The sequence below is a fragment of the Nannobrachium achirus genome (genome assembly GCF_963921795.1).
Source record: "Nannobrachium achirus genome assembly, chromosome: 20".
NCBI classification, from domain to species: domain Eukaryota; kingdom Metazoa; phylum Chordata; class Actinopteri; order Myctophiformes; family Myctophidae; genus Nannobrachium; species Nannobrachium achirus.
In genome coordinates, this window is record NC_137827.1 from 21,783,581 (window position 1) to 21,810,458 (window position 26,878).

General features: G+C 42.7%; 1 protein-coding gene across 1 annotated transcript in view; it reads right to left on the bottom strand.

Moving 5' to 3' along the window:
* Window positions 1-1,427: 1,427 nt before the first annotated feature.
* Window positions 1,428-26,878, bottom strand: part of tmem63c (transmembrane protein 63C) — a gene marked incomplete at its 5' end in the record, with an annotated part of 29,977 nt that continues 4,526 nt past the window's right edge. The window contains 21 exons of the mRNA XM_080750110.1: window positions 1,428-1,740; window positions 3,115-3,189; window positions 9,054-9,166; window positions 9,277-9,444; window positions 10,401-10,506; window positions 10,680-10,842; window positions 10,946-11,011; window positions 11,758-11,844; window positions 12,465-12,571; window positions 13,948-14,101; window positions 16,145-16,267; window positions 17,141-17,274; window positions 17,682-17,802; window positions 18,326-18,406; window positions 19,293-19,366; window positions 19,776-19,884; window positions 19,989-20,040; window positions 21,937-22,079; window positions 23,567-23,604; window positions 24,316-24,403; window positions 25,947-26,026. Of these exons, the coding sequence (XP_080606236.1) occupies window positions 1,510-1,740; window positions 3,115-3,189; window positions 9,054-9,166; window positions 9,277-9,444; window positions 10,401-10,506; window positions 10,680-10,842; window positions 10,946-11,011; window positions 11,758-11,844; window positions 12,465-12,571; window positions 13,948-14,101; window positions 16,145-16,267; window positions 17,141-17,274; window positions 17,682-17,802; window positions 18,326-18,406; window positions 19,293-19,366; window positions 19,776-19,884; window positions 19,989-20,040; window positions 21,937-22,079; window positions 23,567-23,604; window positions 24,316-24,403; window positions 25,947-26,026 (2,313 nt within the window). The 3' untranslated portion in view covers window positions 1,428-1,509. The remainder of the gene's footprint in view (window positions 1,741-3,114; window positions 3,190-9,053; window positions 9,167-9,276; window positions 9,445-10,400; window positions 10,507-10,679; window positions 10,843-10,945; window positions 11,012-11,757; window positions 11,845-12,464; window positions 12,572-13,947; window positions 14,102-16,144; window positions 16,268-17,140; window positions 17,275-17,681; window positions 17,803-18,325; window positions 18,407-19,292; window positions 19,367-19,775; window positions 19,885-19,988; window positions 20,041-21,936; window positions 22,080-23,566; window positions 23,605-24,315; window positions 24,404-25,946; window positions 26,027-26,878) is intronic.

A 26,878-nucleotide genomic window follows, 5' to 3' on the forward strand; every position in this document is an offset into this window, starting at 1 on the left:
CTTTGTAAATTGGGAGATTAGGTTTAGCCATAGAACTTATAATCATGAGAAGAATGCATAGGGACAATCTCTCCGTTATACAGACACTGTCGATTCAACATACGGTTGAATTCACCTTTTTTCAGATTCTCATAAGAATTGTGAGAATGATATAATGATGTATCAATAATCAAAGAGAGATGAAAGAAAGCTGGGGAAAAAAAGAAAATAATTATTATAGTAAATTTGCACAATGAATTGTTTCATTGTTTGGATTAAACATTTAGTCCTGTCCTACTGAAATCATAAACATTCCCTTCAAGATCAAACTCCCGTTCAATGCATATTTCTGAAAATATGCGTATAATTTATGTATATGTTATTTTTAAAACAAAAAAACTATCCAATGTAATCTGGCTGTGACAATCCTAACTGTAGTGCCAATAGAGTTTGAGGGGACACACCAGTGCTATGGTGTAATTGGCTCTGCTAAAGTACTTCAACCATGGCAACCTTCGATAACATTGGCTGACCTCAGACCTCTGATGACCTGTTTCTCAGGTTGCTTAAAATTTGAAAGCATGGCCATATTTAACTCAGATCATAATGCCAAACTAGATTGTTAACAAAGATTTGACGGCTCTACGAATAGAATAATCAAATTCCCTCCCAACCCAAACCCAACGCACAATATTGATTACATCATACATACAACCGTCAATTTGGATAAATAGCAAAAATAGCGACCTCAAAATGGTAATAAATAACGAGTTTCAGGTACAGTCAGGCTTCGTTGTGCCTCTGTAGCGATTTTGTGTAGATTACATCTCCGAGTTCCATTCTGCCCTCCGTCTGTCTCCTCTCTCACTGCAGATGGCTTCTCATTGGTGTTGCCCTCACCCTCTGCCACCCAGAGCTCTGCCACAGAAGAGCCAGGTCCGCCCGCGCCGAGACCACTCTGTCGGTCAGCTGGGGCAAGCCTCCAATGGGAACTGTCCCCTCACCTCATGTGGTCGTGGACATGTGTCTCTGTCTACCTACACAAAAGGAAGCTCCAGCCAAGTCGCATTCAGTGTGGTTTACTCATCCCACACACAAATTAGGCCTCAAAGAATGGAGTAATTTGGTATTACTACAGGGGGCCCACCAAATCATTGTGGGATAGGATCTTTGTGGAATACAAGTGAATCTAAAACATACACACAGATGTACTGCATCCTATCCATGGAGACTAATGCACGGTTAATGGTCATAAGACAGCTTTAGGGCATGTTTTTGAGACTTTGAGGTCCACGGGCATCCTGCTCTCTCATACAGTAAGTCAGGCCCCAGGAGGGATCTCCTTCTAACCACAGGCTCTTAAGACTTTCAAAGGGACATTTCTCAACCAGCCCAAATCCAGTGTGAGGGGTCTGAGGCAGCTGGGTTGGATTCTGAGGTCAGTGGCAAAAATGCAGCATCATGGCATTTAGCTCTCTGTGTGTTTCCCACACAAAGGACACAGGGACATTAGCAGGCGGGCATTTGGAGTTACTGGTAGCCCACTGGGCTGTCCATGAGTTGGCTGGAATAGTATGGGTCAGGGCCAGGGGGGTCCCGGAGCTCAGTCTCGTGGGTCTTGGCCTGTTCCTGTTCCTCTTGGTCTGCGGGGCAGTGGCCGGAGTTCTGAGCGCTGGCCATGGCACCGTAGCTCTGGTGCGCTGGGGAGGGCATGGGAGTCAAGCTCAACTCTGGCTCTAGCAACACGGATGCCACAAACAGCTGGGGAAGGGAGAATGACACATAAGTTATTCTGTATGTCAGTGGCTAAAATCATATTAACGCTACAGTTAGTGTATGAGATAATTAGTGTGGTTGCCACAGGCAACACACTATAGTACTTGTCGAACTTTATTTATAGAATAAGCCCAAATCCAACTTTATTTATAGAGTTAAGCTGGTTGCACACTGCTGTGTTTTTTCGTTGCAAAATGCGTTTTTCAGGGCAAGGAGAGAGAGATGGAGAGAGCAAGGGACCCAGTGGTCCGAAAATAAATACGAAACGGGCAGCAGTGTGCAAACGTGATTGCCGTAACGTGAGGTTGATTTCTTTATTTACGTGCTCCGAAATTCGCTCCTATATTCGGCCGAAAAAACGCAGCAGTGTGCAACAACCTAAACTCCAAAAGATCGCCAGACTACTCCTCGCACAGTTTTGGGGGCACACACTCGAGTCATAAGTCAAACCGACCGGCTTCATCGGGAATCGTGTGCTTTGCTAAGAGATACGTTGTTGTTGAGAATTTATTAGTGAATACATTTTCCCCATTGACTTGAAATGGGAAAATGCAAAAACGGCAACCACACTTTCTGGTGATTCGGATGTTTTTCATTGTCGTTTCTTTAAATCTGCAATGTTAGACAGGTTGAAACAATGCCCAAGACTGTGGAACAGAGTAATGATCCACTCTGTTGCCTCAAAAATATGTACTTTTATGTCAAATTCAGGGAAAAATGTTTGTACAACTTGGAGGACAAGTCCATCCTGATTTATTTCTATAGCGAGATCAATAAAGCTAAAAAATAAGATGCCCCAAGTTCCCAGGCAACTGTACACCACAACAAGAGCTTGAAACTAACTTAGATGTGTTCCCAGGACTGCACATAGTCTCAAGACACCACCAAAACAAAACAATTGCCAAAGAGACTACGCCTAGGGTTAGTTTTCACATGGACCGTGTTGAGTCGAGATGGTCCGCATCTACAAATATTGATATGAAACATATTTTTGGTTAAGAAACGTCAACATTCAACAATTACAGCTTACAGGAACAAAATGAAAAAAGAAAAGGCGTTGGCAATTGGGAACGGGTTACGCAGTGCCGCAGATTGGAATCCTGATTCTCTGCATTTATTTTTTATTAGAGTAGCAAATCATTTTACCCTCTTTTTCTTCCCACTTCAGTCATTGTGGCAATTAACCCTCCCCACACATTTCTGTGTTGCCACTACTATTGTCTACAATATCTACAAGATCTAGAAACTTGTAGATCACCTATTTTCACTATTTGTCGTAGAATATAGGGCTTCAGTGGTTACGTTATTTGTTTTGGATTAGTAGTGAAACATGTAGAAAATGTTTGTAGTTGTATGTACACTGGAGGCAGTGGTGGAAGTCACAGTGCTTCTCTCTGGGTCAGTCGACATCTCCTCTGCGGGCTGGTCAGACATCTGGAACAGAAGACAGGATTCAGAAGTGACTGGCAGAAGGACAAGTTGCTTCACTACAGACTCAGACAGAAGGCAAATCGGATTTGTTTCTCATATATGATCTTTAGGACTGAATATACACCCTTTTTATCTGCAAGTGATCAGATCGGATTTGTGTATTCAGACATCGTCAACCTATTTGCCAAAAATAGCCAATCTCATATGTCGAAGTATAAATCAGGCTTCAATGTCCAAGTGTACAGACTCAGACACATCTTTAGAAATCAGATTCGAATTGCATTTCAAACCACCGAAAGTTGGAATGTGGTTAAAATCTGATTTTCAAAAAACAGTTTTCCATGTATTTCTTTGCCGTTTGTTCAGACCCTGAGGTGGTATGGACATGTCGTGTATGGGGCATGTGTCGTAGTTGAATGTATAAGTGGTGCCCAGGAGCTGATTGGTTCCAGCCTTCCAGTGGAGGGGTATAGGCATAGGGCATCGCAGTGAGGTGTCGGAAGTAAACTGCCCATTCATTTACACCATAGGGGATTTCATGATCAGCCACAACATTTTAACAATTCAAAGAACACTTACCAGTAGGCTTCTGGTTGTAAAATGGTTCTATATGCTCCTGTAGAACCCCCGAGTATGTATGCAATCACTCTAGTTTTATTAAAAACATGTTTTAATAAAGATTGCACGGAAAAGAACTGCATTACTCATACGGCTAAGAATGTACATCCGGTCACATCGACGTCTGTGATTGGTTGAGCTCACGGCTACCGTGAGCAAGTCTTTCTTTTACAAATATGATGCGCTATTTTAAAGATGAAGATAAGAGCGGTCTCAGAGATGCAAATCCCTACATGTCAGGCCATATCCTGGCCTGGATAATTAAACTGAGTGTGGTTTATGGCATATATTTCAGGAAATAAATGGAATTCGCAATGCTTTGTGGGAGTGTAGTTTCTGCAGTTTTGACAAAGATTATGTACACAGTGTTGTAATTAATCGTTGCATGAAAAAAATAGTGTTTATTGTCATGATTCCTCACAAGCTGGGGTGGCTTTGTCCGAGGCTTAAAAGACGTTTAAATAAATACTTTATGAAATGTCTATGGATGAAATGCATGGGGAAAACGCTTCCGGGACCAGAGTGAGGACGGGGTGGGGCTTAAACTGCGATGCCCTATAAGATGCTGGTTGTCGCCATGCTGCTGCAGGCTAATTTCTCCTCTCCCAGCCACACTGACAGCAACCATGCCACTTTCTTTGTTCATTTGTTCACAGACAGTAGTTACAATGAACAGGCCGTTAATGATTTAACACTGGGTTTGGTAGAGTTTCTTTTGGCTCACCTTTTGTTTTTCTGATTAGCAGTTAGATTAACTGTTTTTGTTTATATTATTTTGGATAGGCCAGTGGTTCCCAAACGTTTCAGTTCGAGACCCAAAAGAGAGATTAGACGTTTGCCTGGGACCCAAACTAGTGAAAACAGCATATCTACAAGCTCACAATGTGTCGCTTCACGCCGCGTTGTGATCTCGGAAAGGTCCGACTTTCCGACGTGCAGCTTTCCGAACTCTAATTCGGGGTAATGCTTTTCAGAAGTTTTGAGTGACATCGTTTTGTAGTTGAACCGTAAGTTTCCGACAAAAGGTTTGGTGGTCGGAGACAGTATGGACAGCCATTGAAAATGTTTATGAGAATCGCATTTGCCTTCAAGTGCTAACAAAGCTGACATAAAAAGATTCTTATTGACAAACTAAGGGACAAGGGTGTGCTTCCTGTGCCTTCTGGGGCTGCTGGTGGAAATGTGTGCGAGCACAGACATGCCACCTCACACCCCACCTCACATAGAGTTGCTGCAAAACCCTGTGGGTGCAAGCTCTAGAGACTGGAGACACCACCTACCCCACTTGTCCCTTCCCCTCAGGACAGATATGTGGCACTTGTTCCATGCATCTAGTCGGGGACCGGCCTACTCGGAAACGATGTAAATAGGGAATGAATGCCCCACCCTTTAATGCAAACCCCATTATACCTGTTGTCATAGGACCCGTTTTGACCATCTGCCTGTGTCCATTTATGCCCATATATGGAGATATCTGTATCTGTCTGTCTGCATTCATTTCATGCCCATATATAGAGATCTCTGTATCTGTCTGTCTGTGTCCTTTTATGCCCATATATGGATATCTCTGTATCTGTCTGTCTGTGTCCCTTTATGCTAAGGAGATCTCTTTTTCAGACCAAAGGCCCGAAATGTGATATACATTTATATTGTCAGGACCTCAGGAAAGACAACATTGCCTGCTTGCTTTGTCACCCGTGGGGTATTGCCTCCGGTTGTTAGGCAATACCCATCATACCCGTTGTAGGGGTATTGCCTAGCGGACATCAGCTCTGCATACTTGACCTAGAGTGCAAAGTGAAAGTGTGGAAGGATTACACAGGAGTGATGTCAGAATGAGTCAGCAGAAGTGATGTTAGCGTTTGTGCTGGTTCCGGAACAGCTTGATGTCAGACATCAGCTCCGCATACGGAGATTCCGAACCTTTCACGCTGGATCCGTAAAACCGCGTATCGGGTCGGGGCCGGGCACTCCTACTACATACTCAGAGATTTCATTGATTGTATTGTTATTTAGGCCAGCGTACGTATATGCTTTACACTGGCCTAAAGAGGGGAGGGGGGCTTTTTTGGTACAGTGTGTTTGTCCCTGGAGCAGGGTTTGGATTGTGCACTTTAGGGATGTTCAATCAAATATAAAACGCACTCTATTTTATAAATGGCGTATTATTATTATTATGCTTAGTCCTGCTCCCACCTACTCCTGCTGGATTTCTGAACATTCGCACCTGAACTGGTTTAATTTCCAACTGCCCGCAGTTAATTTCTGAAAATGTAAGTGATGTTAAATCCTTCATAATCCCGCAATAAACGGAAACACAGAATAAGAGAGCGAGAGTGAGAGAGAGATTAACAGACACACTGACAGAGAGAAAGAGACGGGAGACTGCCATTACAGCACCACGGATAGCAACACAGTGGGCTCGGCTGGACTTACTGCTTGGCAGTAGGTTATTATTACTAAATAGATGCATTATGCTCATACCTGTTGGGAACAATGTTTTGAAATGACGTTCTCTACATTTAGCAATAATATACAAGCCAATCGGACCACCCATTCCTGCCTGCAGGTATTTATAAACTGCCCACTCCTGCAACATTTGCGTTGGGCCCCGCGGCACCTGCAGGAATCCCAATGCAGGGCTCTAGTGGCATCATGCAGGGTACTGTACTCTCTCCTTTCCTGTTCACTCTCTACACTTCTGATTTCCGCTTCAACTCCAAGACCTGTCATCTACAGAAGTTCTCAGATGATACCGTGGTGGTCAGCCAGATCTCCGGTGAAAACACGTCTGAGCATGATGGTGTGGTGAAGGACTTTGTGCAGTGGAGCGAGGCCAACCATCTCCGGCTTAATGCTAGCAAGACCAAGGAGATGGTCGTGGACTTTCGTAGGACTAATCGTGTTCCCCCGGTGCCTAGCACCATAAACGGAGAGGTGGTGGAGTTTGTGGACAACAACAAATTCCTTGGAATGCACCTGAACAGCTCTTTGGACTGGTCTGACAACGCTGAAGCGATCCTCAGCAAGGGGAAGAGCAGGCTGTTCCTCCTGAGAAGACAGATCATTTGGAGTGTGCAACAAGATGCTTCAGATGTTCTACCAGTCAGTTATGGCTAGTGTTCTCTTTTTTGGAATATCTTGCTGGGGGGGCAACAACAGAGCGGGTGACACTGCCAACCTCAACAGACTGGTGAGGAAGGCAGGCTCTGTCATTGGGTCCTCCTTACAGGGGGTGGAGGAAATAGCCAGGGTGCGTACAGCTAGGAAGCTGGTCGCCATCTTGGAGAACTCCCATCCCCTCTACCCTGAGATCTTTGGTTACTGGAGTATGAGAGGAAACAACCGTTTCCGCTACCCAGGACGGAGGTGCGAAAGACTTGGAAAGTCCTTTGTGCCGGTCGCTCTCAAGCAATACAACGAGACTCATGATGGTCGCTTGCCTAGGCCTAATTGGATTACCTAGGACAACTGTTACCTTGCACTACTGGAACAAAAGTTGTACTGACTCTGACCTCTAACGTACTTTTCCCCGAGAGGGTTGCTGTGGCGTCTTGCTGTGGCTCCCACTATTGCTTTAAAAGGAAAAATATATATGTATATTTTTGACTTATTTGCACTGACTTTGGCCCTGCACTATTGGGTTGTGTTGGTTGTACTGTGTATTATTGCGGTGTTGATATGGCGGTGCGATACTTGTGTTGCATGACTGCATTGACTAGCAGTGACTGTTATGTGCACGTTTTTGTTTGGCACTGTTTGTTAAGTTATGCTTTGAGTATAGCTTTTTTGTGTGTGTGACGTGTCACTTATGAGCGTTGAATGTTTGGTGGTCACTTTATGTATATAGTCTTCTTCTATTTTTGCAATAGCTTTCGACACTTTATGTTTTATTTATCTTTTTTTTGTGCTTGATCTTTGGACTGTATACTACAGTACTCTTTTTCTTTTTCTTACTTCTCTGTAACTTGTAACCTTAACTGCTGTGCTGCCTCTGGGCAACTGAATTTCCCCCGTGGGATAATAAAGGTATCTATCTATCTATCTATCTATGCCACCGAGACTAAGGATTTCACTTAATTGAGTGAACCTGTGTTGCTCGAGGAATTCAAGAGAAGCCGGCAGGAAAACATTTGGTGCATTTAAATGAGCAAAACGTTTCAATCTTATCAGGAGCAGCAGTCGTTGCTAACAACAGTCACTGGTAGTGCGTGGTACGTGTCTCTGTTTTTACTTCCGGGACAGTGGGCATTTGATTGCTGATTGCGCTAGAGAGGAAAGCAGGGGCGTCAATTGGGTATGGCAGGGGTGTGCAGTTGGCATACCCTGGGTCCAGGGGGGGAAATAAAAGTTACTTTTAAATATAAATCCATGAATGTCTCTTTGTCTATCTGTGCTGGTTATTATGTTGTTAAATTACAGTAAAATAACTACAAATGCAACACGTAACAAAATGGTCACTTTAACAAGGTATTATAATTATATTCTCCACACTTTTATTCTCGGCCTCGTCACGCTGCGCTAAAACGTGAATCTTTCTCAGCTCCATAGTCCATATTGCAAAGTACTGTACAGTAGGTAAGTTAAACTTCCCATTAAGTTGTGTGTTTACTTTGTTTCTCTCTCTCTCACTCTCTGTGTGTCAGTGTGTCTGCCTGCTTTCTGTCTCTCTGCATCAGGCGCAGCACCAACTCATAAAAAAAAAAAAAAAAGACGAACGGACATTCCGTAGGCTAAATCAATGCATTTCTGTGATCGCACAACTAAGAAAACTAATGGGGAATAGCCTACCAGAAAATAATAATAATATTAATAGTTTGGAAGTTGCGGATGAGGATGGATGCGGATATATAAATTGGATAATATAATTAATGCGGTTGGATAATGGGCGGATAATTAATTTGTGCGGATGGATTCGACGACATCAAAAGCCTATCCGCACATCACTACTGGGGACATAACCAATGAGATTCTGGATAGGAAAAAATAGGATTTGGGTTGCCAGTCTGAGCCTAATTTCCTTGAAAATAGTGTTTTCATTATCTACATCCTCTGCACAGGAAGGATGGACTAACAATCAAACGACACTAAAAAGTTCATTTATTATTTTTCATACCACAGCTGGTCTAGAGTAGACAGATTCTAATGAGTGCCAGACTATCTCCCGATAGCAGCACCAATCTCCCTCTAGTGCATTGTTACAATGTATTTTCCTTCTATCCAGAGGCATGTATATTTCCATAGCTGACCTGATAACTTGTTGACTTGTCTAGCTGCTTCTTAAGGCACACGCCTAGGAGGGAAGAGGCAACACAGAAGAGCAGGGACACGGAGGTGAACAGGGTGATGGGATGCACTGGGCCTGAAATATAAAAGGGGGCAGACCAAAGTAAGAGTATGAACATTATGGATACAGTATGTGACATTTAATGGTACTACATGTGTCGTGCATAAATTAGAACAAGGAAGTACCAAGTCGAAGAACTGAGAAGAAGAGAAGCATGAACATGCCGAGCATGGGAGCCACTATGACCTGGTTGATGGCTGCTCTGTGGATTTGACGGCTGAGCCTGGTAGGAACGTATGCATAGTAGATGTTGTACCTGTCCACCATGTGCTTCAGGATCACGTAGAGGAGACCTGGGAGCAGAATCACGCATGCACACACACACACACAGATTACAAACCTTTGTCTACATTGCATTGACATTAAACCTAACTCTTACTTACCCTAAGCTTAACGCTAACCTAGCTCCCAGTACTTGATCATAGCATTGCCACCCAGAAGAGGAGGTGCCGGACGAAACTGTATTTCCCTATGTTGTATCAAGGAATGTGAATGTATATAAAAGGAGGTTCCTTGAGATGCCTGTAGTAATGACAGGGTGGCAATCTTGTGGATTTTTTTTTACAGCTCCTGTCACATCAGATCATATTCTGTGTTAAGTTTCCTGCAAAAGCCGGGGGAGGTCACAGATGGGGTTAACCTTTACCCGAACATTAACCATAACCGCAACGAACTAACCTTAACCCTTACCCTAAATGTAAACCTAACAGCCACATGCCAAACCCTAACTGGAGGGTTTTTTCAAGAATATTCCTGGAGGTACAGTAAAATGACAGGGGACATGTTTCACAATCAGCTGGTTAGATGTCCCAAATATGTCCAAAAATTTACTGTGGCCTATCATATGCCAGGAAAACGCGCACACGCACTGGCTAATTAGTATGTATTCCTCTTCCATTAGCCTGTCAGTTATACTCCCTTTTAAATGTGTGGAACACACGTCGAAACACAAGGGGCAGCAGAGCGTGGCATGGCTGTGTGCAGGACTATCTGAAGGCAGTAGTGAATTGCAGCTTGTTGAGCTCTGGGCAGAGACAGGAGTGGAGTGGGCGTCTGGCTCGCAACTCACTGTGTCTGAGCGTCTGGGACTACGGCAACACATTCACACAGTCTGCACCCGGCTGGCAGGCAACAGAGGTGAGGGAGGTTACTGTGTTAGGAGAGACACTCCGCATGCACGTGCACACACACCCATGTGCACACACATATTTTACCATTGTGCAAAGCTGCACAGTGAGTATATGCTCACCGAAGGGCATGATAATGGGACATGTGATGCTGTAGGTCATACTGACTGCAACGATACACATGTTCCAGGCGTACTGCAGACCGAACTGGAACTCGTAAGCCTGGTTCTGCAGGGGAAAACACAGACATAACAACCAATATGACTGAGCAATCTCTGCATGAATATTTGGTTACATAACAGCAACAGTATGAACCGCAGAACTGTTTTTCGGTCAATAGACAGCATTCCAATCGCAGCCCACATGAAAACAGTGAGATAAGTGTGAAATGTTTGGCTCACCCGTTTGAGGTGAATGCGTTCAGCCTGGGACTTGGCGAAACAGAGGCGGAACGCGTAGACTATCAGCGCCGGGATACGGAGCAGTTCCATGGCTGTGCCAATCAGACTGGATGTGATCACGTAGTTTACGAAGAACGCTCCATTGTCAGGAAGAAACACACACCTACAGCGCACAGAGATCATTTTTCAAATTTAAATGTGTTTGGTCGCTGTATTTGTTGTAAGAAGTTTTGGTGTTTATACCCTGATCAATAAGGTAGTCTTACTGGAATTTGACTTCCTTATCCTCCAAGAAATTGACATCAAAGAGCCATCTGAAGAACAAATCCAAGCTAAAAAAAAAGAATACAATGTTTACTGTCTACAGAGTTAGACAATAATACAGATAATATATTGTATGCCAAAGAGTGCTGCTGCTACTACTGCCACTACTTCTACTGCTACTTCTAATATTATTACTATGTCTACAACTAATAATACCGTTACACCTTCTTCTAGTACTACTCCTACTATTACTTAAGTCTCACGATGCCAGATGATTGGAGACCTCCACCTACTGATCAGGGGTTTCTACGGGACTTTCCAAGGTATTTGTTAGAACGGTGGCGAGTATGGCCACAAACAAATCTACAGCACTGCTTTGGAAACCTATCATGTCATTGCCCCAAAATGAATATGAACGAATGTCCTTAAGAGTTTGGATTAGTTCTGCAATGCAGGTTTTTTTTTTTTTTGCGGTGCTAACCGCTCCAACACAAGGTGACTTTGTGTGTATGTCCATGTGTTTTTCCAAGTAGTTTTCCATTGTATCAAATACTGATGTCGTAGGTCCCTATCCTGTGATGTCATGTGGGTCAATCATCAGCAGCACCGCTCACTTGACAGAGGTGTGATTTATTATTTTATTTACTCTTAAAATGCTTAAGTTAAGTTGGAAGATAGTCCTCAGCCTTTAGTTGAGTGAAACATTTAGAGAATGACTTGTATGTCCACTATTACACAGTAATTCTACTACTACTGCTATTAGAACAATAATACAAACAACTACTAACAACTACTAACTAAGTACTAGTTGTACCTGGACAGGCCAAGTGATGGAAGGATGATCACCATGAACACCAGCAATAGGAAGCACTTGTGCATCGTTATCTGGTTCTCACCCGACCTGTTCCAATGCAAATACAACCAATCAGTGTGGATTCATAGAAAAACATTAATGGTAACTATACACATACTGTATATAGGCTTCTGCACGTGTTGTAATCAGAAGTCAAGGGCTTTATAGCTGGATTAATTAGCATGTTTTTTTTTACATTGGTCAACGGTTGATTTGCATTTAGCTTCATACTGTACATCACGCTTGCACAGCCCCAATTGTGGGGGTGGTTATGTAAAGGAAGGGTGCTCAGAGATGCTGGGTGCTGAGGTTGTCTCCTCGTGCACAGTTGTTCCCTGCTCCTTCAGTGCATGGCGACTACTGTGCATATCATTATCCCCACATGCACATCTCTATGACAACCTGCCCAGAATAATAATAATGCTAGGAGACAGAGACACCGAGAGAGAGAGAGAGAGAGAGAGAGAGAGAGAGAGAGAGAGAGAGAGAGACAGCTGAGTGGAATAACTGAAATAAACATTTGAACTATCAAGCGAGGAACAGATATTTCCATTTCAGAAGGCAGAGAGAGATGCTGCAGAGAGGGAGAGGGAGCTGGGAACAGTGGTTTCTGACTACCTGGTCCAGTGGGATTCAAAGAAGAGCTGTTAACAGTGGTTTGTGACTACCTGGTCCAGTGGGATTCAAAGAAGGCAGAGTAGTAAACGATGAAGGGCAGGAGCACGGAGAAGGCCCAGAGGAGGAGGGTAGGGAGGAACTGAGTAATGACTGGGTTCTGTATGGAGACCAAACAGTACCAAAGAATGTGAGGAACATCATTTAATTGAGTTGTAGCACGAAAGGACAAGCTATGTTTAAAGGGACACTGTCACTCCTCTAAGGTGCATTTCAGTCGATGGTTATTATAGTCTATGACCACAATTACATTAAGGTCACATTGTGTAACATTTTCAATTAAACAAAAATGTTTTTGTTCAATATCATCTTTCACTGGTTTATTTTACCAACCATTCCACTTCCATTTCTCTAAACACTATTAAATACTATTTTTATTCGCGAGTGTGTCCCCAATACTTGTGCGAAAACGATATAGGCTCTAGAAATGTATTTAAATATATATTTTAACATGAATAAATACAGTTTCTGACAAATTATTGCAGACCCTGTAGCATTCCTTTTTAAACGGTACTAATAGAAACAAACACTAATAACAAGCTACAAGAGGTGTTGTCAAAAAGACGATCGAAATTAATGATAGTGTCCCTTTAAAGTCACAAGCATATCTAACTATTATTCATTTACGTAATGAACAGTGTCGCCACCATGGTAACAGCCGCATGCTGAAACAATGCCCAAATTTGGAGATGAGTAACAGCGGAATGCTGAAACAATGCCCAAATTTGGAGATGAGCATGATGCAACATCACTGATACAAAACAGTGTCATCACCATGGTAACAGCCATATGCTGAAACAATGCCCAAATTTGGAGATTAATAACAGCCATCGTGCTGAAACAATGCCCAAATTTGGTGATGAGCATGCTGACATTACTTCTGAGACTCCTACATTCAATCCCTCATATACTGTGCACACCCCCGGGTACAAGGACGTCATAGTACTGACGTCACATACTGGCTAACACCATATATGGGAATACACGGAACACCATATATGGGCATAAACAGGTGAAACAGTTCCCAAATTTCTGACATCACTGATACGGCCACCTGTACAGCCCATGCGTCGCCACCATGGTAACATACGCGTGCTGAAACAATGCCTAAATTTCGAGATGACTGACATCAGTGATACGTCTGGGTTCTCCAACATTATTTCTGAGACTCCTACATTCAATCCCTCATATACTGTGCAAACTGCACACCCCCAGGCACAGGACTAGTATTAGTTATATTCCTAAAGATACTACATTGTTAACAGGGGTTCCTGTGTAAATAAGCCGAAAAGCTTACTAGGATCTCCTTTTAGTTGACCTTGTACCAGTGATTTGTATTTTGTACTGTCATGAAACTGTACTTTTTCCAAAGCAACCTTCTAATAAATTCGTCAATCAAACAATCAAAACATAGTAACACATGTAACATCCCAGAAAATACCACTTGCAAACAGTTTGACTCTACATCTAACTGACCTGAAGGCTGTCCACAGGTCTGGTAACGTTGAACTTGTCCATAGTGTTGACGATGATGGCGGGTGTGGTGAGGAAAAACAACAGGAGGAAGAGGAGGATGTTGAGAAGGACACAACGAAGCCACCAGCGGGAGCCACACACTGACAGGTTTTCCCTAGAAACAGAAGGGCACGCATATGAAGATTAAAGGAGTTTTTGTTGTTGTTTTTCTTAATCTGTACGGTCGAGGCAGGAAAATGTTTTGTGTGAGGACATAAGAAAGAAGATACAACCATTCTCCCCCCAATAGGTGCAATGGCATCTAGTACGGATCGAGATCCAAGCCTTCACAGTGGATTCTGGCTATTGTAGACATCAGACACCAAAATGTCATGTTCAGAGGTTTTCTGGTATTATAACAAAATCTATGTTTTGCATTTACCAACAGATTATGTCATAAATTGACTATACGGTATGTCAACAAATAGAATACAAATAGATTAACACAACATTCCCTTAACACAACAAGATGCTCGCTTTAAAGTACATGCTTCCTAACATGCACATCGTCACTGTCGGGCAGAAACCCTGTATCTCCAAGTTTCAAATGTGTGCGTTTTTTAAGTAAAGTAAAGCATTGCTTCATTATACAAGGCCATCGCACAAAAGTAGTGAAAACAGCTGATCTACAGGACAAGCACAGTTGTGTGCTTGTAGATCGGCTGTTTTCAACTTTAAATCATTTTAAAAATGATAAATAAAAATCAAACGGTTTTGGACATACAGGGTTTCCACCCGACAACGACGACATCGATATAAGCCCCAATTAGTCCCCTACGTAAAGCCCATGAGCAGCAGAGCCCAGCCATCTCCTTGTGTGGGAGGCAGCGAGAGATAGCGCTCCACTGCACTGAACAGGTTGGGTACTACACACACTCCAGCGCATCATTTTAATGAAGGAACAACAGTTGCGCGTGTGCACGCACAGTCGCACACGCACACACACACACACACACACACAACAAATGAGGCATGAAGCATAAACAGTGAACACTGCTGCCATTTCTTTGGTTAACCTCCTATACATATGCATCACTCACTTGTTACATAATCTCAGTGGGTCTGCTGTATCCGTGCAATCTTACAGTACATATCGTTTTATGCTTTTGATTTCCTTTTTTTAATGTGCAGGTTGACAAGGGGATCAGGGGGCGCTCAGCCTGTAAAAAGCCTGTGAAACAGCCAATCAGCGACGTGCCACAGACCCATGTGAGTGAGTGTTACACCAAATGTGTTACTTGCAACTTTGTGTGACCTGCATTCATGGATGGAATGGGAGGGAGGAACTGAAGTCGATGGGTAACGAAATGTTGTGCATTATCGTGACACACAGACGGACGGACGGACGGACGGACGGACGGACAGACATGAGATGGACGTTTTCATACTAACTGCGGGAACTGAGTTACTAGGGCCCAAGGTGGAGATGTCTTAATTATTTTATACATTAGCTATTGAAAAATAGCAGATATACAGCGAGCTTGTAGATCTGCTATTCTTGAGAAGTTGTGAAAATGTGTGCAAATCTTTGAATATATATATATATATTTATTTTAAGCGAACATTTGTAACTCAAATTTTGCTTCTGGGAAGTCCCTGGATATTTGGAGATGGGGTTCTGTGGCCAAATCCATATCATCTTGGGGGTCCTTCGCATGAAAAGGTTTGAGCACCACTGACATAGAAACACAGTTTTTTTTCAAAAAACCTTAGAAAGATTTGAAATATTCAAAACTAATAAAGACTAAGAAAATAGCAGATCTACAAGCTCGCAGTGAACTTGTATATCTTCTATTTTTCAATAGTTAAATCACAAAATCCGTTCCCAGTTCCCCCTATGAAGAACATTCATGGGGGGCCCGCAGTAGAATCCTTGTACCCAGGGCCCAGAATTTGGTGCGACCCCTGCCTGTATCGCTACTTCAACCTCGTGTCATTTGGGCGAAGATACAGAACCTTGAAGTGGGAAAAGATTCATTTTAGCAGGAGTTTTGTCCCCTCAACCATTGTGGCATTAATCAAACTGCCCATGTGAGAAAAGTTTTGGCATGGATAGGGGCAACGGTGGCAGAGATATGAGTATGGCAAAAGTGTGACGTGTGACAGACAGACTGACAGCCGGGTGAGGTTTTGATAGTACTACGCGATCAATACTGACCAGATGATGTCAGTGGGGGCGGGAGCGTAGCCCAACCCCCAGCTGTGAGACTGGACCACAGTGGTGATGCTGGACTGCTGGGGCCTGCGACGACAGCGGACACGACCGTAGTCCTTTACAATGCTAGAGAACAGAGATATAAGAAAGACACGTGCAACGTGCAAAATCAAGAGAGGCAATTAAATAGGCTCACTTTTTTTCATGTATTAAAATACAAAATGTCAGTACACGGATACATCCTTAGTGTTAATTGAACTGTGAAAAATGTACAAATGGAACCCATAAGGGTCCATTTGGTACACTTTTTTTCAGTTCAATTAACTCTTTATTCAACCCCCCTCTTTCCATTCATTCATTCTCTGAATTATGGTGAGGTGAGAGTGACAGACAGGCATCATTATTCTTTTTGCTTTTTCTCCCCAATTTAATCGTTACGCCAATTGATTTCTCCCCACACACTGTTGTCACTGCTGGCTCCACAGTACCTCTCAGGCCTTCTCCATAAACGTACTCTGTCGCGGAAACCTGCGGTCAACAGACTTGGACCTCTCTATTCCCCGAACAAGCAAGCGAGTAAGCCCCCTTGACATTCGCCATGCTCCAACCCTGGACTCCAAAAGAAAAAGCACCATTTACCATTGTTATGATTTAAAGCGTCCTTGGGTTCGTGAAAGGCGCAATATGTTCAAGCTATTATGATTAATATTATTGTATCCTACTGACTCACCTGCCAGTGAGGAGTCCCCACCGGGAGGATTTGGAGCTTTCATCCTACTCTCCCCCCCCCAACATTTCCCACTGACAGGTGCCGCCTCAGCCCATAGGAATACGTGCCTAATATCACCCTTCCCGCCCATCTTCCCTCCCTCGAACATGGACCAATTGTGCTTGTGCAAAGTCTGGTGCACCATGGTGCACTCGAACCCAGGCCACAACCCTCGCGGTGGTGGGCAGGCACTTTACCACTGTGCGTTTTCATCATTGTATGTTACTCACACAGCTGTCATCCTCTCATCTCGGAACGTCACAAAGGCGATTCCCAGTCTCTTCAGGGAGATGCGATTCTTCTCAGCGTTAAACTCATCAGTCAGCTTCTCCTCTAGCTCACTGTAGTACTGTTCTGCATCCACCTGCAGAGAAATAGAAGAGTTTCGTCATTGTCGGGTGGAAACCTTGTATGTCCAAAACCATCAGTGTGCTTGTAGATCTGCTATTTTCACTCGTTTTGTGTGACAGTCTTGTACGATGAAGCAGGGCTTTACTTCACGAAAAAACATACACATTTGAAACGTGGAGAAAAATTGTTTCTCCCCGACAGTGACGGTTTACTTTATTCATCATATCGACTTCACAGTCAGTTTGATGCCTCAGAGTAGATTTGCAAAAGGCAAGGTGTCAGACTGTTGCTGTGCCAACCTAAATCTGGATTGCAGTGCCATCCAGTGGAAATGTAGTAGAACTGCAAACAGCAATGCACTTGCACTACAGTGATGGTGTAGTCGGCATTGTACATTGTCACCTGTAAAAGTTACAGTACCTGCTCAAAGCCACAGAAATCACAGCAGAATATCTGAGCACACGGGTGAGTCTTAATCATGATCTTCCCCTCCTTCTGGGCTTTGGTGGTGAAATACAGCCTTCCTTTCATTGCCTTCCGCCTGCACAATGCAAAACACACACCGTTACCAGAGTCAATATGACACAACCCACAATGCTGACCAGAAACTGTGGCATTCTATTCAGCAGGGATTATGTACAGTGGTGGAAAAGGTACTCAACATTTTTTGAAGTATCAATACTGCAATGCAGAAATATTCTATTAAGTCTGGTAATCAAAAAAGTACAAAAGTATTGGTATCAAAATGTACTTAAAGTACCAAAAGTAGAACATACTCATCATGCAGAATGTCCCATTTCAAGTATTCAAATAAGTAGCAGATCTACAAGCTCACAAAACGCATTGTGAGCTTGTAGATCAGCCATTTTCAAATGGCCGCAATGTATATACTGCAGTTGTTAATATATGTTTTGTAATAATAATCAAAATCTACAAAGTAACAAGTAACTAAAGTTTTCAAATACATTTAGTGGAATAGACGTACTGTACAAGTATTGGAAATTGGAATTACTCAAGTAAAACTCAAAATTGCACTTAGTTACTTTACACCACTGATCGTGTACCTTTCCAGGTCGAGGGTCATCAGCGTGTGCACGTCAAAGCAGAAACGAATGTCGGTGACCGTGCAGCTGGGGTAGGCCTCACTGGTGGAGGGAGCCAGAGTCAGTCACACTATTACTGTAACAATGTTACTGTAACAATGTCTACTGTAACACTGCACTTTTCATGGAACAACAGGCAGTCACACCAACATTGTTACTGTAAAACTTTGTTTCATGTACGCAACTACAGTACGTTGTTACTGAAAAGGGCCGTTCACATGAAGCACTAGAACGATAACTATAACTAGGATATTGTTGCTGCCTGGCAGAAACCTCTTGTCTTCATACTGAAACTTTGTGGGTTTTGTTTTTGTAAATTAATGTCCTTCTTGATCATAATACACCAGATCATCACGCCAGTATCAAAAGTAGCAGATCTACGAGCTCGAAGCATGACACAAAGTATGGGGTTTTGAGCTTGTCTTGTCTGCTACTTTTGCTATTTTTGAATCTGAATCCTGAAAAGTAACCGTTTTAGAGGTCTAAAACCTCATATTATGAGGTTTCCACCCGACAGAGACGATGTCCTTCACCATTGTCTTTGTTGTACTTGGTGGTGTGAACTCTGCCTTCCACTTTACAACGGTATACTGCACTGTACGTATATTTATAATTATAGTTATGTGAACGTTATAGTTAGTGTGAACGGCCCTTAACCCTGCATGGTTTATGTAGCCACAGTACAGAACATAACATTGTTACTGTAGCCCTGCATGTTTCATGTCATTCACAATGTTACTATAACACAACTATAACAGCAATATTTCATGTAATGTTATGATATATTATTTCGGCCAGGCCAGGGGCCAAGGACGGAGATCATGTCATTTGGTTACACATTTGTAACCAAATTTGGTTACACATAAATTATTTATGTGTATTATTTATAAATTAAATAAATAATACAATGAACAGAATGCATGCTCACTGAAAGTGTTTGGTGATGAGTCCTGGATCTGAGATTTCTCTGGGTATGGAGGTGATCATGAGTGTTCTAGCCACCTGCAACAGATAATACAGTTCATATTGCCTTTGATTAGTTATCTGTTTATGTTATGTCCTGTTATTTTGACTGTTTTAGTTTTTTTGACATTTATTTATTTAATATTCTTCCATGTGAAAAACTGTGACTCTGCTCTGGAATGGTACTATACAAATAATCATTACTTGCAGAACTTGCTGTACAAATCGAGCATGTGTGCAAAGGTGGCGTTTCAGTTATCAGCCACAAAGTTATACCGCCTTCGTAATACACCTTCAGAGGGGGAACCACACCTGCATCTTTATTGCATTACACACATTAATTCCGTGGGCATTTTGCTCTTACTTCATACTCGGTGGTTGGGTATCAAGTAAGAGCATTGGCTGTGTGTGGTGTGGTGTGAATATGGTCAATGTTATGGTGACAGACCTTTTCGTCTTCTCTGTACTCCAGCTTTGAGGAATGGTGGGCCATGCACAGCATGGTGATGACGAAGTAGAGCAGCGCGAAGACGCTGTGAAGCCACAGAAAGCTGTCCCTACGAAGAGAAGAACATTCTATCTGTACCGTCCACATCTCTGCGTGCTCACAGCTCGGAGACAATTCGTGACATTTAGCGCTGGTGGTGTCATTCAGACTTACCTTGAGCTAATGTTAGCCAGTGTTGTTCTCCCGAAGGTTTCTGTACTGTCGTCTGTCGGTATAATGAGATATGACATTGACACTGTGAGTTTGGGATGAGGTAAGAATGAGGCAATACTTTTCAGAGAATAATGTTCTCCACCCAACTTAATGAAGCCGCTTGACAAGACACAAAATTCAAACATTTGCAGTCACGCCTCACTGCAATATTTTAGTTTGGGCACTCTTTGCTTAAAACCCATTTAGAACGGGTACACATTATTGTGTATCATTATTTTATGCTTTAACTATTGAAAAAGAGCAGATATACAAGCTCACAGCGCGGCTATTTTTGAAAAATCGTGAAAATTAGAATTTTGACCCGATTCTATAAGTGTCTTTTGAATCCTTCTAAGGTTTTTTGAAAAAACGTATGTTTCTATGTCAGCAATCTGGCCGGCCATCGTCAAAGAAAAGGTCCTTTTCACTTAAATGGAGCTCAGTTAGTCTGTTCTTGAGAGACTACTATGTCAGTGGTTCTCAAACGTTTCCATGTGAAGGACCCCCAAACTGATATTTATTTGGCCACGGACCCCCATCTCAAAATATCTTGTTCCAGGGACCACCCAGAAGCAAAATTTGAGTTAAAAACGTTCGCTTTGAAAATACATATATTCAAAGATTTGCACACATTTTCACGACTTTTTCAAAAATAGCAGCTTGTGTATCTGCTATTTTTCACTGGTTAAAGCATTCAATAATTCTAGGCCTAAATGGGTTAATGTTTCCACGGCTACCGGCGCTATAAGTATGTTGCTGTTTTTTTTTTTTTACAACAGGGTGACACACTGGTCCATAAGATGACAGCCAACACCAATAAACTGGCGGTGGAAAACCCAGCTCCTTATAGACCCCATAATGGCCCTATAGTGTAGTCTGTGGTCCGCATTCCTTTTGGCACGACTTACGCCCGATTTATACTTGGTTGCGTGACAAACACAGCCAACCTACAAACTCACAACACCATTGTACACAGTAAATCAAGACTTACTCAGTGTTTGTTAAAGGAAAATAAGTAACACAACTGACAAACGACATTTCTGTTGCTATTTAGCAGATGGTTTGGTGCATCATCTCGACAACCCTCTGCCACCTACTGTCCATGTGTGTTAAGGGAAAGCTGTTGCCGATTCCTGCTCAAGATAGGGCTTGATTAAATGCCACTATTGTCTGTCCCCCAAGCTGATGTATTGGGTCAGATAGTGGTGATGATGTTAGTTCTTCACATTATTATTTTGTTGTACTTGACTGGGTTTTAGATTAGTTTATTACTGTACTTGATTGGGTTTTAGATTAGTATTATTATTTATTACTGTACTTGATTGTAGATTTGTATTACTGTAATTTAGAAAAGAAAAAAAATAGCACCTGCTATACTCACTCTTAGTCTTATTCAATGCATCTGGTTCGTCCAATGATTGTGATGTCCATGTCAAAAAAACATAACATAACATAACATAACATAACATAACATAACATAACATAACATAACATAAACATAAAATAACATACAATAACATAACATAACATAACATAACATAACATAACATATGTGTGTGTGTGTGTGTGTGTGTGTGTGTGTGTGTGTGTGTGCGTGCGTGCGTGCGTGCGTGTCTCAAGGTTTGGTCATCTTCAGTTCATACAGAGTTCAATGGAAAGGTAGTTTCTTAGCTCTACTTTTCTCACACATACTTTTGTAATAAATAGTTTTAGTCTTGGTTTTACCTCCAGTGAACTAAAATAACATTGGTGTGTGTGTGTGTGTGTGTGTGTGTGTGTGTGTGTGTGTGTGTGTGTGGCCTGGCCAGTATCCCAGTAAGGTGCCCTGCATGCCTGGCCGTCCTGAGGTTAAGGATATCCCCAGGCCTTCAGACAGTGGACCAGGCCTCAACGTAAGGACCTAAATTACCCAGGAGGTTCCCGGTAAGGTTGACGGGCAGGATGACAGCCAAAGACAGCAGGCAAACCACCGTCATGAGTAGGATGATGTGGCGCTGGAAGGACAGGTATGTGACCGCATCGATGCCACATTTACTGCGGATCTCCTCGTCTCTGCAGAGATAGGAAGCATACAGAGTTTGTTTTGTGTGTGTGTGTGTGTGTGTGCGTGCGTGCGTGCGTGCGTGCGTGTGTGCGTGCGTGCGTGCGTGCGTGCGTGCGTGTGTGTGTGTGTCTGTGTACTGTAGCTATTTGTGACTATTTACCATTTAAAATTAAACATTACAATCTGTGAATAACTTGTTATCTAAATAACATTCTTAGCATTTGAGGTCAGGCAAAACCAATCTAATGAAATGTGAACAAAGTAACCAACATAGATCTGCATAGTATCACAAACATCTATAAAATAATGTGACAATAAGTTATAAAAAGTAATGAGTGCTTGGGGTAATTGTAATGACACTGAAATGGGTCTTCCAGTATCCAAGGGTACACAGGGCAAGGGTCAGTCTGCCACCCAAGACAAATACCCATTTGTCTTGGAGGCAGACTGCCTCAACGTGAGTAAAGCTGCCTCAGCGTGAGTAAAGCTGAGCCACAGCTACGCTGGTGTCAAAATGTGTGGTTGCCCTGGACGGACCAGTTTCAGGAAACCCAGGGTCATAAAATAGAAAAACTAAAAAAAGAATAATACAGGAGAGATGCTGGCTGGTGCCATGGCAGCCCACACATCGAGATCACACACAGGGTGGGTTGGGTTTGCACTTTCCCAGGGATCCCAGGGTGAGCCACTAACATGACATCTAAAAACAGAAGCACCCACACTGCACCATAATACTATGGAAACCATGGACACGGGGGGGAAGTGACTTTTTTACGGGGCTAAATGTCCCTACAGTGCAGTCAGCAGGGGCGTCACAAGGGGTAGGAAAGTGGGACTGAGTTACTGGGGCCCAAGGTGGAGGGGCCCTAATAACTTTATTATCTATTGAAAAATAGCAGATATACAAGCACCGAGTGCCGCGCTGCGAGCTTGTAGATCTGCTATTTTTGAAAAGTCGTGAAAATGTGTGAAAATCTTTGAATATATGTATTTTTTAAGCAAACATTTGAAACTCAAATTTTGCTTCTGGGGGGTCCCTGGAACTAAATATTTTGAGATCGGGGTCCGTGGCCAAATACATATCATCTTGACATAGGTTTATTGCACACATTTTCACGATTTTTCAAAAATAGCAGATATACAAGCTTGCAGCGCGGCACTCGGTGCCGCGCTGTGAGCTTGTATATCTGCTATTTTTCAATAGTTAACATTCATGGGGGGCCCGCAGTGAATCCTTGTACCCAGGGCCCAGAATTTGGTGTGACGCCCCTGGCAGTCAGACTTGAGCGAGTTCAAATATTCAGTGGGGAACCACGGCACCGCCGGTCGCCTGAGCCCAGACTGGTTTGTTTTTGGTGCTCAATGAGGGATAACATGAGAGGTTACGTTTGATGATGACATCAACCTTAAAAGAGAGTGGGGCCAATAAAACGATGAGAATTAGGGAGGAGGGGGAGGGATGAGCCAGTTAAAAAGTACTACTTTGTGTACTTACTTCATATGGTAAAGTGACGCGAGCCAAGAGAAGAAACCCTGAAAGAGCAGGCATGACACAAGAACATTCAATGAAAAGCTTATTAAAGTCAATAAATTACATATGTCCCATCCGTATGGAAGTCAGCGCACACCACATCTGGCCGCTGGCTTGCATCGAACACTTTAATAAAAACAAGGCCTCCAGAGAGACAAAGATGAGGAGTTTTAATAGGTCTAGCCTGAGGCTGTAACTACTTTAATGTGTGTAGGCATTATGCAATGGCTAACAGTCTATAAACACAGAGAGGATGACATCACTCTTGTCACACAGGTGTCTGTCACGCTGTAGATGGGCCAGCGGACTCAGGTTCTAGACTTTTCTTTTGCAAGGGTCGACAAGGAGACATTTTACTGCCCGTTTAAAGCCACCGCAGAGCTCATTGGAGCATGTAGGAGCTCAAACGGAGTGTGGGTTTGTTATGTACTTGATATGTTTCTTACATTCAAAATTCCTCTTGCAACTTCCATACGGTGTCTTATTTCTGAGCTTGCAGATCGGCTATTTTGAAAAGATTTTTAAACATTTATAGAATAGAATGGAAGTGAACGGGATGCTTGGTGCTTCTGACAGGTACTGTACAGTATGTGTGACCGTGAGCTACACATTTGTTCCTAAACAAATCTAATAGTGATTCAGGATACACCATGCCAAAGTAACCATCAGCGTCTGAGCTGAAATGCTATTATGCCAAACCATGCCATGCTCACCATATCCTTGGTCTCTGAGTCAGAGGGGCTGGACTCAGAAGGAGACTTCTCCTTCTCGCTCGGCTCTCCGTAAAACAGAGATGTGAGACTGAAGAGGAGAGCAAACGGAAAATCAAGCAATAGGATTGTTACAAGAACAAACTAAACCAGTTCTCACTTTCAATAATGACCCGGGCAGACAAACGACAAACATAAAAAGAGAACGTTAAAAGATAATAATAATAATAATGGCCGTCCAAAAATTACAGCATTTTTTTTAGATTAATCACAGTTTAGTTTATCTGTATAATGTGTTATGGGAAAGGAAAGATAACTGGAATATAAACGTACAAATAAAAAAACAAGTTTGCACCCTTGGAAAGAGGAATAATAGCAAGGTTCATTAACTAGCCTACTTACCGTACTTACATTAGTGTGAATCGAAAAGAGCAGGAAAGTGTGTGTGTGTGTGTGTGTGTGTGTGTGTGTGTGTGTGTGTGTGTGTGTGTGTGTGTGTGTGTGTGTGTGTGTGTGTGTGTGTGTGTGTGGATTGACATGATGCACAACAGGTATAGTCACACTCGGCACAGGGTGTAATTAAGCCCAGTGGGACTGCTTAAATCAGCCATCAGCCATGCTAAGGCAGCACTCCTACTGATATATCCTGAGCAATAGCTCTACCAACTACATCTGAAATGAAGCCCGCGGCACCGCAATATTATTGAATCCGGTCCTACAGAGAGAAGACTTGAGGGATACTGTAATAACATCTACTGTACTGTGATCAGGAGAAATCAAAAGTTATGGTGCAGAGCGGTTTGAATCCAATAAAAAACTGTTATGATGGAGTTAGAAAATATTTCCCTCTGCGCCAGTACCCCAGACATTAAGCCGGCACATTGAATTAAAACAGACTAATTAAATCAGTGCAAATGACACCTGCTTGGCAAAACATGCAGATGCTGGGCATCCTGGGATAGTGGTGAGCTATTCCATATTAGTATTGGAGAGGGGCTTCAGGTCAGGCTGAAATAAACAATTGCAGATCCACAAAGACTGCTGAGGGGAGCTGGAGTTTATTTTGACACCTCCAACACATGTACGTGCAGGCATGTACGCATGCATGCATGCATACTGTACCGTACATTTTCATAGTAGTAGGCCCATAAGGGGTCCATTTGGATCCCCGGGTGGGCCCGGACCTGACATTGAGAACCAGCACATTAATTGACACATTTGCCTCTGCAGTACCATGTAGTACCAGGAGAGGGAGATAGAGTCTGTGGCGTCAGCAGCATACATTGTCAATGTTTGAAATGAGAATTGCTACTCCATCTTGAATATCGTTGTTGTCGGGTGGAAACATTGTATGTCCAAAACCTTTTTTTGTTATTATCTTAAAAACAATTAAAATAGTGAAAATAGCCGATCTACAAGCACACATCTACATAGTTGTAGATCTGCTATTTTCACTACTTTTGTGCGACACTTTTGTATGATGAAGTAGGGCTTTAATTTACGAAAAGAACATACAAATTTGAAACTTGGAGATACAAGGTTTCTGCCTGACAGTGACGATATATTGCCCTGGCTCTGAGACCAGCAGGCAGTGTGTGCATGATGTGTTTAGGGGGATTTAGAGGAGCTTTCACCTGTCATTCTCCACCAGCAGAGCCAGACGTCCATAGTCCCACGCAGCCTTCCTCAGGCAAGAGAAGATCAGCAACAGGAACTGTGAAGCAGAAAGACAATTGAAGAGATCAGAGAAAACCCTGTACCTCCTCTCTAGGCCATGGACAGACCCCTGGGAGACCCCGGTCAACGAAGTATATAGGGATTAAGTGGCTATGCCAGATTTGTACTTCATTGTACAATGCACAAGTACTGTAAAGATTAAGTATCATCTTTCAAGTTTGTCCTCCTCGTCCTCGCACTTTAACCTTTGCACTCTTTACTATTGGTTTTGGTTCGAATGGTTTCCTTTTAAACCATTACAACCGAGGAAGCAGGCCCAGGCCACCGGTGAGGCAGTCTGGGCACTCTAGGCTGCAATGCCGGCCTGGCGCCACGGGTTCGGGTCCCGTCCCCGATGACCTTTGCTGCTTGTCATTGATTGCAGATCAATTTGGGGATCCTTGGCACTAAATATGTTTGAGAACTACTGATTTAGAAAGCATTTTCAAGACCACATTTTCTCTTGTTGAAAACGTGTGTGTGTGTGTGTGTGTGTGTGTGTGTGTGTGTGTGTGTGTGTGTGTGTGTCTCTGTTTTTGATTCTATGTGTTCTATATCTATGTTTTTGATTCTGTGTTCTAGATCTATGTTTTTGATTCTGTGTTCTAGATCTATGTTTTTGATTCTATGTGTTCTAGATCTGTTTTTGATTCTATATGGTGTTTTTGATTCTATATGTTCTAGATCTATTTTTTGATTCTATATGTTCTAGATCTATGTTTTTGATTCTATGTGTTCTAGATCTATGTTTTTGATTGTGTTCTAGATCTATGTTTTTGATTCTGTGTTCTATGTGCGTGTGTGTGTGTGTGTGTGTGTGTGTGTGTGTGTGTGTGTGTGTGTGTGTGTG